We start from the raw sequence: 14,160 nt of genomic DNA on the forward strand, positions 1-14,160 counted from the left end.
TATATAAATAAATTAAAAGAGTTGAAAACTCTAAGTGGAGTTACGTGTGGGTGGCCAATATATTTTTCATCAATTAACTAATAGAAAAACTGAAGAAGAGAATCAATTATATAGTCCAACAAACAATATCAAAGCTCTCCTTAAAAAAGATTTAATATCAAGCTAGCTAGTCGATTACGAAAATGGTTTCCGAATGTCAGAATGTCCCCAGGTGAGATTTTAATTATTCATGTCTATATGTAACTATATATATGCTCAAAATCATAGATAATAAATTTAGTTTAATGCCAGTAAATTATATATCCTCTCTTCGCGATGATATTGGTATTAATTATGCAGACTGTTTGATTCGTGTTTGTGCATATAGTTTGCCAAGCAATCAGTTCATATAACGCTATTTGCATGAACAAAAAATAAAATAGGTAATTAATTAATTAATATTATTTTGTGATGTATTTTCAATTGGGGAAAAAATATGGCAGTGAGAATCAGGAAGAATACGCAAACATAAATTGGGATGAGCTAGGGTTTCAATCAATATCCACCGATTTCATGTACATCATGAAATGCTCCAAAGAAGGAAGTTTCGATCATGGAACCCTTATTCCCTTTGGAAACATCGAGCTCAGTCCTTACGCTGGAGTCTTGAATTTCGGACAGGTACGTAATTCTGAATATATAGTTATTAATTAATCAGTACAAGAATATTAGATAACTGCATACAGGTTTGGACGGAAAATAACTAACCAATATATTAAGATTTTAATCTCGTATAAGTTTCGCCAAAAATGAACAAGTTCATTATCACATGATTTCATGTCAAAATTGACAATAAATTTAGTAACTTTGACCTTATAACATTGTGGGGTAGATCTCTTTGTATTTTTTAGATGAGATCTTTAACAACGCCACATTTGGAGTGATGGCTTTTAGGTTTAGCCATCTTACATTATTTTCTTTTTTTTTTTTTTTTTTTTTTGTTTGATCGAACTTTGTGAGCTTTGATACCATGTTAATTATAATTTGTTGTATCATTTCTCTTTTTAAGAAATTGGTCGAAAGGATGCTAAAAGCTGCAACCATTCGATGATTAAAACTAACTGATTTGAAAAATAACAACATGTGAAGTTCGGATGCAAAATATCCATTTAAAACTAATTGATTTGAAAAATAGCTATAGTAATCGTGAAAATATTACAACTTTAATCGTTTTGCTAATTTTAGACAAACCTATACGTTATTTTGCAAAATTCATTAGATGATGCCGTTGGATGGTTTTTATTGTTGTTGAGTAATTAACAACTATGTGTTTTTGAGATGGATTTGTGTAGGGAATATTTGAAGGTTTAAAGGCATACCGAAGAGAAGATGGTAAGAAAATCCAGCTTTTTAGACCGGAGCAAAATGCAATGCGCATGAAAGCCGGGGCTGAAAGACTTTGCATGCCTTGCCCGTCCATCGATCAATTCATCGAGGCAGTCAAGCAAACAGTCCTAGCTAACAGACGTTGGGTATGTATGTATGTATGCATATACACAATGGCAGAGGCAATTGACATCTTAATACATGCCCATAATATTTATTATACATTTTAACTTGTTAATTATATAAAATTATAAATCGTACCCACAATATTTTAATCTTTAACCTAAAACTATATGCCCCCCCTAGACACACATAATTTTTTCATTATTTAAAACCATATGCTTAAATCACTGCCCTTATATATATATATATATATATATATATATATATATATATATATATATATATATATATATATATATATTATAATAACCGTGTTTTAATTGATGAGAAAGAAATTAACATTAAGCAATTAGTATTTATTTCGGTTACGTGTTATGAACTTAAATTGTAGGTAACCGTCTTATCTTTATATTATATTAGGCTAGTCTTACTATTATTTTTTTTCCTTCTATTAATTAGTATATATATTTATGGGTCTATTATATATATATATATATATATATATAGCTTTATTTACATTTTTTATTTACCATTTAGACAACTTTTAATAAGTTTTTGATAAATAATCATGACCAAATATTTACACGCGTAAATTAATTGATATACTCTATCAAATAGTTAGCTATTTACCTAAAATTTATAATATGTTGGCTATTTACCTAAAATGTACAAAATATTGACTAGTTAAAAAATAAATAATAGTATATTTTGTATATAAAAAATTATTTGCCTAATCAATAATGATATAACTTATTCGTTCCCATTTGGGCTTTCATAAAATAATAAATTATATATTGTTTTCTTTATTAATGTAAGAGCAAGTAAAGTTTATATAATGTTTTTTTAAATATCAATAGTATCCCTCGTGTTTAATCGAAATGCGAGTCCCTTCGATTTCTAGAAATATCATACATATCCATTCAGTTTAATATAAATGATAGATATACTTCCCCTAAAAAATGTTATATTACAAATATCACCATTTTCGTTTATTTTTTACAAAAAAAATAATTTGAACTTCTAAAATACCCTTAGGGCTGAAACTGGATCGGTTCGGTTCGGTTTCTTACATTTTTTTATATCCGAATCCGAATATTCGGTTTTTAAAAATTCGGTCCAATATCCGGTCCAGTTTAGTCTAAAACCGAAATTCGGTTATCCAAATATTCGGTTATCCGGTTTCTTAAATCCAATATCCGGTTCAGTATCCGTTTTTCAAAATTCGGTTATCCGATTCTTTAAATTTTAGATCCAGTTTTATATCCGGTTTAAACAAACCGGCTATCCAGTTTTTATAATACGTATCTAGTTCTAAAATTATTACAATGATTTAAATACGAGTACAAAACGAGTCATATAAAGCTCTAAAATAATAATCCATAGTCTAAAAAATAAAAAATAAAAGTTAGGTAAAAAATGTTGTGAAGTTTTTTTTTCTTTTTTTTTCAAAATCATAGTCTATGTGGTTGTGAAAGACCTATGTTTAATTATTTTTAATTTAATTTTTTAAATAAAACAAATTCGGTTATATATAACCGATATCTAAATTTGTCTAAAATCAAATCCGATATCCGGTCCAGTTTTTGAAACCGGATCGGTTATCCGAATCCGAATTTCTGTTATCTGACGTGGCTCCAGATTTCGGTTTCGGTTCAGTTTGGATATCGGTTTTATCTGATTTTCGGTTCGGTTTTGTATAGCCATACTTAATAGATTAAATATTTTGTGTATATGTAGGTTCCTCCAGCTGGCAAAGGGTCATTGTATTTGAGGCCTATGTTAATGGGAAGTGGGGCAACGCTAGGCCCAGCACCAGCACCAGACTATACATTTTTAATATATTCTTCTCCAGTTGCAAACTATCACAAGGTTTGAATATATTTACACATACATATAATTATTTTTAATTAAAGTAGCTTTTTACATTTGTTTAACCTTTTAGTCAAAGATGTTTGCTTGGATACGTTTGTAGTCAGCTTGGCTGCTAGGAACGCATATAGGTGTTGGTCTTGGTCTTATTCTACTACGTGGTTGGTTTTAAACTTCTAATTGAAAATGATAAAAGATTTGAAAAACAAAGAGACATTTATATGTTCTAGGAAAGCATAGTAGTTGGTTTTAATTGAAAAGAAGGAAAAAAGAAAAAGAAAAATGAAAGCTAGCCTAGCCCTGTTTGATTTAGTTTTCCAATCTTGTTTACTGTTTTGTAATTATAAATTTTAGAAAACACAACTAGGAAACATGTTTGTTTATTAATTTAGAAAACACATTTGAAATTATGTTTTTTTTGCTTTGAAATTTAGTTAGAAAACAGAAAACAAAAAAAAAGTTGTTTTCTATTTCATTTCCCTTATATACTTATATTATAATTCTTAAACTTTAAATTAAAATCTAAAAATAATTGAATGAAAAATATAACCAAACAACATTTAAAATATTCTGAAACGTAATTTTAAATCTGTTTTTTAAATTTAAAAATTAGAATCTGAAAACAGAAAACGAATTTAGAAAACTAAACAACGGCCTCAAAGTTTACGCTTATTTGTATAATGACAAGAAAACTGTAAGGAGATGGAAATGGCATCTGTCTCTCTCTCATTGAATTTTAGTGTAAATATGGGAAAATTTTGTATGTAAGAATTATTTCTTGAGTGATGACGCCAAAGCGCTAAGAAATTATCTAAAACAGTAAAGCTAATAATGTTTTGAAAAATTAGTAATCTTGACGGAAGATATGTAAAGTACTTATTATTCTGAAGTAAATCAATTTAATTTCATGACGTGAAAACTAATTTTTTATCATAGAAAATAAATCAATCAACTACGTCGCTAGTTCTTAAAAAAAAAAAAAAAAAAAACCCTTATTAGTTTAGCAATTTATTATGAATTTTAGAAAATAAAATTTGCAGCAAAGGGCCTTCATGGGGGTTATTGCCATTGATTAACGCTGTAAACTACACAAAAGAACAAAAGATGATATTATATAGCTGAGAGACTGAGAATGTACATATAGATTTTTTTTTTTTTTTTTTTTTTTTTTTTTTAAGGCAGCTTTGCTGCGGTGGGGATTGAACCCACAACCTCCACACAGGAGGTGGCGTGGAATTACCACTAGGCTATTCTAGGTACCACACATATAGATATAATTAAATCTATAAGATCCTAATATTTTTTTTTATATGTATGTTATGATCATATAGGGTCGCATTGGCCTAAACTTATATGTGGACGACAAGATTCATCGAGCCATGCCTGGAGGAACCGGAGATATCAAATGTATCACTAATTATGCACCGGTTAGCATATTAACCATATAATAAAATACTATTAGTTAATGACAGAAATTTTGGCGAAAAACTCCTTAAATCAATCATTCGAGAGACTTTTTCGTCTACTTAAACTATAATTAAAACTGGGTAAGAAGTTGGTTGAATTTTTTTTTTCTTTTCAGGATCAGAATATAATTTCGGTAGTTGATTTTATGAAATTAACAATTTACTTTTTATACATGTGTGTTTTGGCTTGTTTATTAGTAATTGGATTTCACGAAAAAAAATTATTTCAATGTACTATAATACTATAAACATCAACAGTTTTGAAGGCTATTTTGCTCCAAAAAAATGGTTAAAATAGGACAGAAAATATTATACATAAGTTTTCAATTACTATTTTACGAATGCATAATTATTATTAATCAAAAGTTTTGTACTAGGTCTACCAAGCACAAAACCAAGCAAAAGCCAAAGGATTCTCAGATGTCTTATTTCTTGATTCCTTGACTGGGAAGTACATAGAAGAAGTTGGTGCCTCTAATATTTTCATTCTGAAGGTAATTACAATATAATACATAATAATTGGAAAACATTAATTCGCAATATCTCTCAAGAACAGATATATTAATAAGAATATATTATATATTGAATTGAAGGGTAATGTTCTATCGACCCCAGCACTGAAAGGGACAATTTTACCCGGTGTTACTCGTATGAGCATACTTGAAATCGCCGCGACTTTCGGTTACCAGGTTGGTGATCTTATATATATATATATATATATATATATATATATATAGTATTTAATAGTTTTTTTAAGAACTTTTAGCTTCTGATGAAAATGGTTGCCAATAACCTTTTTTTCGTAAATTCATACAAATGCTGCCACAAAGAGTAGCCAAATTTTAGTTGCAAATATGTATATTAGCAATTAACATATTGTGTCTCAAAATAAAATGAGTTATATTTAACAAAAATAAGTTTTAAAACACTAAATAAACTATCATTATTATTTTTTTTTAAAGAAAAAAAATTCTCAGGGGGCTAAAGAGAGGTGTGTCCAGTATAGTTTTGTAATTAATTATCTAATTACTTGTATCACCGATCAGGTGGAGGAACGTCAAATACCACTGGAGGATTTGTTTGATGCTGAAGAAGCTTTTTGTAGTGGAACAGCTGTGATTATCAATCCTATTTCCTCTATCACACATCACGGCACGATAAGGTACGTACTAAAAACTATTTAAGGGTATTATCATTTCCTTGAATCTATTATATAAATTGATCAACCGGTCCGAACACTGGCTGAGCCAGAAAAATTTGTCAAGGGGGGGCATTTTCTTATGAAAATGAAATTAAAATATTCAATCATAAACATAATTTGATATTTTTTTTAAGAGAAAATAAGTGAAAGAAAACGGGGCACATATGTAAAAACTCTTCTAATTTGGACAAAACAACAAGTTCTTATGGATAAAATTGTAAATAGCCAAAAGTTCAGCCGTGTGCCAAGGCAACCCAATAATGGCTGAGCCTCAGTCATTTTTTGGACCCCTTACAATTTCATATAAAACTTTCTTATTAGCGGAACTAAATGCAGTACAAGTTTGTCATCTTTCTTGTAATTTTAGCATTTTTAGATTATATGTATGTGTATATATATATATATATATATATATATATATATATATATATATGTATGTATATATATATATATATATATATATATATATATTTGTTAGAGCCCTTTTAATAATTACAAATAAATATGTTAAGATGAATTTTATGCCAAATGACGTTCTTTTGTATGTTTTTTAAATTTAATGTTGTCGGTAGGCATTCAAATATTTTATGAGAAATATCCGATAATATTCTCTACTCATTACAACAATCATAATAATTGTAATATATGACTGATAATTATTTACTATATAATAAAAAAAAATCCTAAACTAACTTATAATGTATTACAGGGTGGAATTTGAAACTGGACCAGAAGCATTATCCCAGAAACTATATGAAATTCTAGCTGGAATTCAAACAGGTCTTCTTGAGGACAAGATGGGATGGACTCTCCAACTCAACTAATCCTTTGCTCTTCCATAATTATTTTCATGTAATCAAATAATAACTATTTATATAAAAAATTTTCAAATTTTTTTTTTATCTTAAATTATCCTAGTTGGTGATAAATCTTTAATTTTTAATCATTTAAGAGATTATACCAGAAACTATGACCATTTAAAAAAATTGACCAAAATCCATTAATTACTTTTAAGGCCCTCTAAATTTCTTGCCAAAATCAAACTATAAAATTTGTATATAGCCAATGTTTTCAAACGTTTGTGAAAATAGTCAAACAGTGTAAATTGACACATCCAATTACTTAAAATACCCTTAGCGAATCCCACTTAAATGATTAAAATAAAAACGATTTTTTTAAAATTTGCAATTAATGACAAGTGTAAATGTATTCTGATTTTTAAGAAATAACAACAAACACGAGAACAAATTTCTATATCCTTCCTTCACGATAATATCTCTTTCGTGATTGATTAACTAAAAAAAACACCCCATAATCATTATTTTGAAAACAAAACACAAAAAATGGTTTATTCCTTAACCTTTCTCAGACTACCAAAATAACCAACAAAAATTTATAGGATTTGAACGAAGAAGAAACAGGAATTCGTGATTTGTGAATATACGGAAAATAATAGGAAATAATCTGAGTTCGTTCGAACTGGTAAATAAGTGAAAATTATTGGCAATAATGTATGCATTCTGTTTGAACTGGTTAATAAGTAGAAATTATTAACAATAATATATATATATATATATATATATATATATATATATATTCTGTTTGCGTTAAAATCACGGACAAATACCGGTATAAAAGTTATATGTAATTTTGTTTAATATATTTAAGGAAAATATTAACTAATTTGACGTTATTAACATTATTAACCATAAATAATTGCTTCACAAATCGACATCATTCAAAATAAAATAATTTATTCAAATCAACCATAACTATTTTACTATATTAAAAAAATCGTGTTTACAAAAAAAAAAAAAAAAAAAAAAAAAAAAAAAAAAAACCTAACGCTGAAAGATAGGAAATAGGAAAATAGCGTGGCCTATTTTAAAAATATGCTAACTAAAAGAACACACTCTTAAATAAAATGCTAACTAACTAATACGTGGCCTAATAACAAAATCCGTAATTATTTAAAAAAAAAAAAAAAAACGACATTCTATTTAAGGTCACGATGGGAATTTTAGCCCATTATATCAATTACCACCTTATCTGTTTGACTATTTTTTTTTAATAAGTTTTCTAGCGTCAACTATATTCCAAATGTTATATTTAGAATGACTTAGTAAGTTACAAATATTATGATAATTTATTGGGAAAATGATATACCTTGTGTTTAAGTTAAATGTCGAGTTTAACCTTAGGTTTTCAAAAATGTTGTCTTCATACCCCCAGTTTAACTAAAATGACGAAATTATACCATAAAATAGCCACAATCTTCTTTTTATTGAATTTTAATTGACTTTTCATTGATGATGACTATAATATTTATATGTAATCACCAATTATTTTTATTCATTTGCGCCATATATATAATTTATTTAAAAACTGAAAAGAAACAAGTCTCTTAATCGTGAAGAACACAGAAAGAGGGAAATGGGTAAAAATCGACAGTTGATAGTCATCAAAATCACATATTCGAACAGAGAATCCAAGATTCAAAGTTGCAATTCGAATACGTAATAAAGTCATCTTTTTGGAGATATGAATTTTATTATTTAATTTCAATTTAAGACTATTTTTATTTCAAATTGGGAATTTGGAAGTTAGGATACTGGTTTGGATTTTTTTTATATAAGAGTTAATACCAATGAAATAGAGATTTGTGACACCGTTATCCATTTCAAGGTATAATTTCGTCATTTTAATTAAACAGATGGTATGAACTCGACATTTTTGAAAATCAAAAGTAAAACTCGACATTTCACTAAAACATAAGGTATATATGTTTTATTTTCCCTAATTTATTTGACAAACTTGTTGATAAATAATTGTTTTATGGATCTAGCGGCTAAATGGCCAAATAGAACTTAAAGATTTGCAAAATAGCCAAAGTTTATCAAGTAAGCAAAATAACCAAGCTGCAATTAATCCAGGCAGGATTAAATTTAGTGCAAGCAGAATTAATTTTATCCAAGGATTTAATCCATGCAGGATTAATTTTATCCAGAGATTTTATTCAGCCCTAAAATTTAATCATCGACCTTCTCCGACCTCCTTCCAGTCACCTCAATCGCACAGATCTTACCTTATGTTGGACTCTCCGTCACGGCGACGGAGGCGAGGAGATCGACGTGGATTCGGGGCTTGGATTCGACGGTGAGAGAAGCGATCAAAGGAGTTCGAAATTAAAAAAAGAAAAAGAGAATCCAACAAAGCAAATGGTCATATTCAATCGTACTATCAGTATTCTAACAAATAGACAGATGCCAGAAAACCTCTACTGCAAAAGAGCACGAACAGACAATCCGGTTTGTGTGAATTCCTCAAATATCCATCGGAGCCGCTCCCTCATCCACAGCAGCCCCGGCGCCCTGTTCGGCCGCCGCCAAAGCACCCTCTTCCGCCGCAGCCGGAGCAGCCGCCGTAGCATCGGGCTCCGCCGGAGCCGCCTCTTCATCAGCCACAATCTCAAACGTGTTCTGTTTGAGGACCGTGTTCTGTTTGGGAAAATTGTGTGAGGACCGTGTTCAGTTTGGGATTTTTGGGGAATGATTTTCGAATTGACTATTTTGCCTAAACCTAATGAAATTATATTTATTTTGCAAAAACCATAATTTGAATTGGCTACTTCATGCCATTTTTTCTTGTTATATTGACAAATATGTCGATCAACATCTATACTTATTTATAAATATGTAGTTTTGAAATTAGATCAATTAATAGAATTTGATCAATAAAAAAATAAATTAAACGATCATAATTTTGGTACAGTCCCATCATTTAATGTTTTATCGAATATATTAAAAAAAACCACTGGAGAATATGAGATACGACTTGGGAATAAAAGCAAATGCAATTGATTTGCAGAAGGTTGAAAAGTACATAAACGTAACTGGAAAATTTTCCAAGTGCATTAGTTTGATAATCAAATCATATTATAAAAAAAGTAATTAAAAAAAAAAACAGCCGTCTAAAATATTTAATTGATTCACCATAACGTTCTCAAGGCATATAACACTACAAGTCACTACTCCGAACCAGTACCAAAGAGGAAGTATATAAGAGAGCTCTTTTCTGAAAACATAAAATGGTTCAACAAAACCAAAAGAGCCAGGGGACCATAAACCGAAGAAGGCAAAATCACTTTCTCGGTCGTCCGTTTTACCTTTTTATCCCCTCGTCGCCAAAGAAAATGTTAAAGCTCAAGCAGCAACCAAATCGGGTGTTTCAGCTTCGACAGATAACAAGGCGGTGTGGACTTTGTTGAGCCAGCTGTCGAGCTTGTCGCGCAAAGACGAGATCTGTGGGATTCCGAGGACTCTTGGCTGGACCCACGAGACGTGCACCGTTCCCTCTACTTGATCGATTATGCCTTCGATTAAATGAACCTGTTAAAAAATGTTTACATTAATAACACTAACGAGATAAACCTTCTTGATAAGAACTTTTGATGTTCTTCTAAGAAATGATATGAAAATACAAGATAATCGGGTATGGGAGAGACCCATAACTCTCCAACGCAATTACTTCAACTCTAATTCTATCTATTGTAGACTAACGATATGATGCTGAAATGTGGAACTTTTTATTCAGGAGAAACAAAAACTTTATTAAAAGTCACAATTCTGGAATATACAACCTGAAGAACAGAATTTACACACTAATTTGCACTAGGACATTCAATTTGTATTGATTTGGCACAGATAGGCCATATCAAACATCATAATGCATTTATTTTATTATTATCGCCAAAGACAAAGTTACAAACTTTTGTTTTGTAACACATACTTCTAATGGTGAGATTGAGATAGAGCTTGAAAAAAGTTAAGTATCAAAACATAGCACGTCGATGAACTTACTGAAAGGCTCTTCATTAGAAGATGCTCGACATCCTCGATTGAAAGCTTAGTGCGCTCTGCAATGATACTCAAAGGTATGGTCCGGTCTTCAGATGCACGGCTGAAATAAAACACAACTTGAGCTTAGAAATAACTCTTTTACGAATTCATAGTCCATGCATGAAAAACCCACGAGAACAAACCTGAATATAATCTCCATCAAGCAGAGAATGTTGATCTTCTCAAGTAGCTTCTTCTCGTTTTGAACTAATGCTGGTTGAGCACTCAGCGCAGCATTGTGAACACGACACAGTTCCTGATAGCGGACTAGATCGCCGGAGTTGAATGCTTGAAGAATGTAGTAGAGCCACTCCACTTTTGTCCCAAGAAGACTCTTAATCTGAGAAAAAAAAATCCATTAGATGTATTTAGAACGAGAAAGAGGGATGCGTAACAGAAGCCGAAAAGGCATCCAATTTGTTAACTCTCAATGTATCATAAGCACTGGTAATAAAGGTTCATTGTGCTAGCAATAAAACCAAGTAACCACACCTGGGATCAAGTGATTCAAGCCACATATAGCTTTGACAAACATAGAAACACACATCGAATGAATTTGAAATAGAATGGTGTAAAAATGAGTGGCTTTATTAGCTATATAAAGAATTTGACAGTGCTATTCTTACTATAGGATGTGCGAGAAGCTCCCCAAAGTTGTAGATATTATCTCCCAGCAGCGCAGAAAGAGATAGATCAAACGCCAAATCCTACAAAGAGGAAGATATAAACTGAGCAACCCTATACAATATAAGTGACAGAATGTCTGAAAACAAAGCTATGTGAATTCCACATGGTGACATGGTTATGTACATACCTGCCTAAAGGATTCAGACAGAGAATCCACTGAGGTATACGCTAAATATAAAAGAGCACTTTTGTAGAACTCGGCAAATTCTTGGCGAACTTTATGGTATTGGGAAGAAACCCAATAATAGTTGGCATAGACAGATGGATCAATGTCAGTCATGCTATCAAGTGTAATCTTTCCATCGTCCAACAACTTTTTGCACTCTTTCTGATCCCCGTGCTCGAGCTTGAACACAGCTATTTGCATCTTGATATAGAGAATTGGCTCCTCTATCCGCTGACCCCTGGTGGTATTAAGCTTCTCAATCACTCCTTCAAGATAGCTGATAGCAGCTTCTTTTTCCGAGTACTGACGGGAAACAATTACAGCAAAGTGCGCAAGCTTGAGAAGGTTGATCTTCGTCTCAAAGTCGGTAATGAAATTATGATAGAACTGTATCAAAGCATCTCCAGCCTGCAAAATGACAATAAATCAAGACACTGTCAATAAATAAACTAAAATAAAGAATTCTGGTAGTCAATTTACATTGTAAATAGGGGAATCTTACAAGCCAACAACAATTGACTGTTGAGACTTTAGTACTTGGAACAGTTAAATAAAACTAATGATTTCCGACACATGGAACTGTGAAGAAACATACATTGTTGCTAAAAAACAACAACAAGAAGAACAAAAAGAACTACTTAAACATCAGAGTTGGACTTGTAAAAATCGAAAGAAATGGAATAATTACTACTGATTCCTACTTCAAAAATAAACAGAAATTGAAGTAGACGTCTCATCTTGGCCTAATTTTTTAGTTATTTTGCAAGTAAGAACTTAAATTGACAGCATCATCAATATGGAACTTTAAAGATGTTCTTTACTGTCTCTATACTACCATTGCAATGCATGATTCTGGGAAATGACTAAATAACATGCCTAGGACATAAGCTGAGATTTTACAAATGAAGGATTCAAAGGGCAATAATTAGACTTGGAAAGATAATTAAAATATAAATTAAATATACTTCCAAAACAACAGTAGTAGGTACTACGCACACTCAAATTCTTCCTATATAACATGGAAAGCACCTGAAAAAATGAAAACTTTCAAGAACACGCCAAAATCAGGCTATCAATAACTCACAAACCAATTAACACCCAGAACAATTGAAAATTCCATGAATCAAAGCCACAGATATCGTACAAGAAATGCCCTCTAAGAATGATAAAACCCTGCCCACACAGATCAAAACGAATAAAAATTTCCTCATTTCAACCTGTTCATCCTCGAATTTTTACGTGTCTCCCGCAAATATTCCGGGATTAAAACAGAATTCAAAGAAAAAGCCATACTTCGTTAACCCAAAACCCCAATCGCTCTTCAAAACCCTAGTTTACCAGTCCGAAACCTATCACCAATCCTCAATTCCACACTAAAACACCTAGAAATCCCAAAATGAAACAGTTCCAGAAAATCCGAAAACCGTCACTTTTCCTCAGATTCAGAACCCCAAACCCACGCCAGATCGCGAAAGAGAAAGCCCTAACTAGTGACAGTATTCACGAAAACTCCAAAACAACGCCTGATAATTCAAAGCAAGAAACGGCTATGGAAACTGACCTGAAAAACCGCGAGAGCAACGAACTGTTCAAGCTTTAGGGTTAGCTGGTGCCAGAGCTTCTTCTCGTACAGATCTGCCAGAGAATTGTACCAATCGGAGAGCTCAGGATGTGAGCTCCGAAGAGACTCTAGGTATTGCAGAGCTGCCATGGCTGGTTCGCGATGGGGGAGAGAGATTGAGTGGAGAGGAGAAAGAGAAAGGTGTGCGAATGGCAGCTTTTCTTCGAGAGAACAACCACAATAGTTTGTTTTTGGTTTCGATTTGTACAAATCTGGAAAATTAAATTGAAAATAATATTACTTTCAATATTTTTTTTTATTGTTTTTTAACGTGCGCTTAAAGAAAAGAATATACGGGTCTGGTTTTTTCTATTTTTCTATAATAAAAAAAAATTTAAAAATAATAATCAAAATATTTAAGTAGATTAGAAAAATATCTTTAATTTTTTAAAATTAGATTATTTTTGGTTCTTCTAATCTAACTAAACGAAACCGTTTAATTTTTTTTAAGAGAAATTGCATCAATCACCACCATTTGATAAGTTTTTTTTTTCAATTTTTCATCAAAAGCTTAATTTGACCAAAAATATTAGTAAGTCACTTGTACAAATATAATTTTATCATCAACATGATGTCAATAATTGACATATATTGTTGACATCTTTGAGTTTTGGGTTCTCTGTTTGTTGACATAGATGTCAACAATCGACATCTATTTTTGACATCTATATCAACAATTGTCAGAAATTGTTGACATCAATTGTTGAGGGTAAAATTGTATTTGTACAAGTGGTTTAGTAGTATTTTTTTGGCCAAATTAAGCT

The 14,160-nt window shown here is 31.0% G+C and overlaps 2 protein-coding genes across 2 annotated transcripts; one reads left to right on the forward strand and one right to left on the reverse strand.

Annotated features, from left to right (window-relative positions):
• Positions 1-6,880, forward strand: LOC149405063 (branched-chain amino acid aminotransferase 2, chloroplastic-like). Its single transcript, XM_089606798.1, has 9 exons — positions 1-211; positions 483-660; positions 1,332-1,511; positions 3,226-3,357; positions 4,689-4,784; positions 5,201-5,317; positions 5,417-5,512; positions 5,870-5,985; positions 6,734-6,880. The coding sequence occupies exons 1-9, from the start codon at positions 183-185 to the stop codon at positions 6,846-6,848; spliced, it is 1,059 nt and encodes a 352-aa protein (XP_089462924.1). The 5' UTR covers positions 1-182; the 3' UTR covers positions 6,849-6,880.
• Positions 6,881-9,838: 2,958 nt separating this feature from the next.
• On the reverse strand, positions 9,839-13,605 carry LOC149405064 (26S proteasome non-ATPase regulatory subunit 13 homolog A). The gene is made up of 6 exons (XM_089606799.1): positions 13,337-13,605; positions 11,737-12,183; positions 11,549-11,629; positions 11,066-11,262; positions 10,884-10,983; positions 9,839-10,412 (listed from the first exon to the last, which is right to left on the reverse strand). The coding sequence occupies exons 1-6, from the start codon at positions 13,484-13,486 to the stop codon at positions 10,227-10,229; spliced, it is 1,161 nt and encodes a 386-aa protein (XP_089462925.1). The 5' UTR covers positions 13,487-13,605; the 3' UTR covers positions 9,839-10,226.
• Between the last annotated feature and the right edge of the window lie 555 nt (positions 13,606-14,160).

Source organism: Urtica dioica, chromosome 2, assembly GCF_054948205.1.
Source record: "Urtica dioica subsp. dioica isolate 48M chromosome 2, U.dioica_male_clone48M_v1_H2, whole genome shotgun sequence".
In the NCBI taxonomy this organism is placed as follows: domain Eukaryota; kingdom Viridiplantae; phylum Streptophyta; class Magnoliopsida; order Rosales; family Urticaceae; genus Urtica; species Urtica dioica.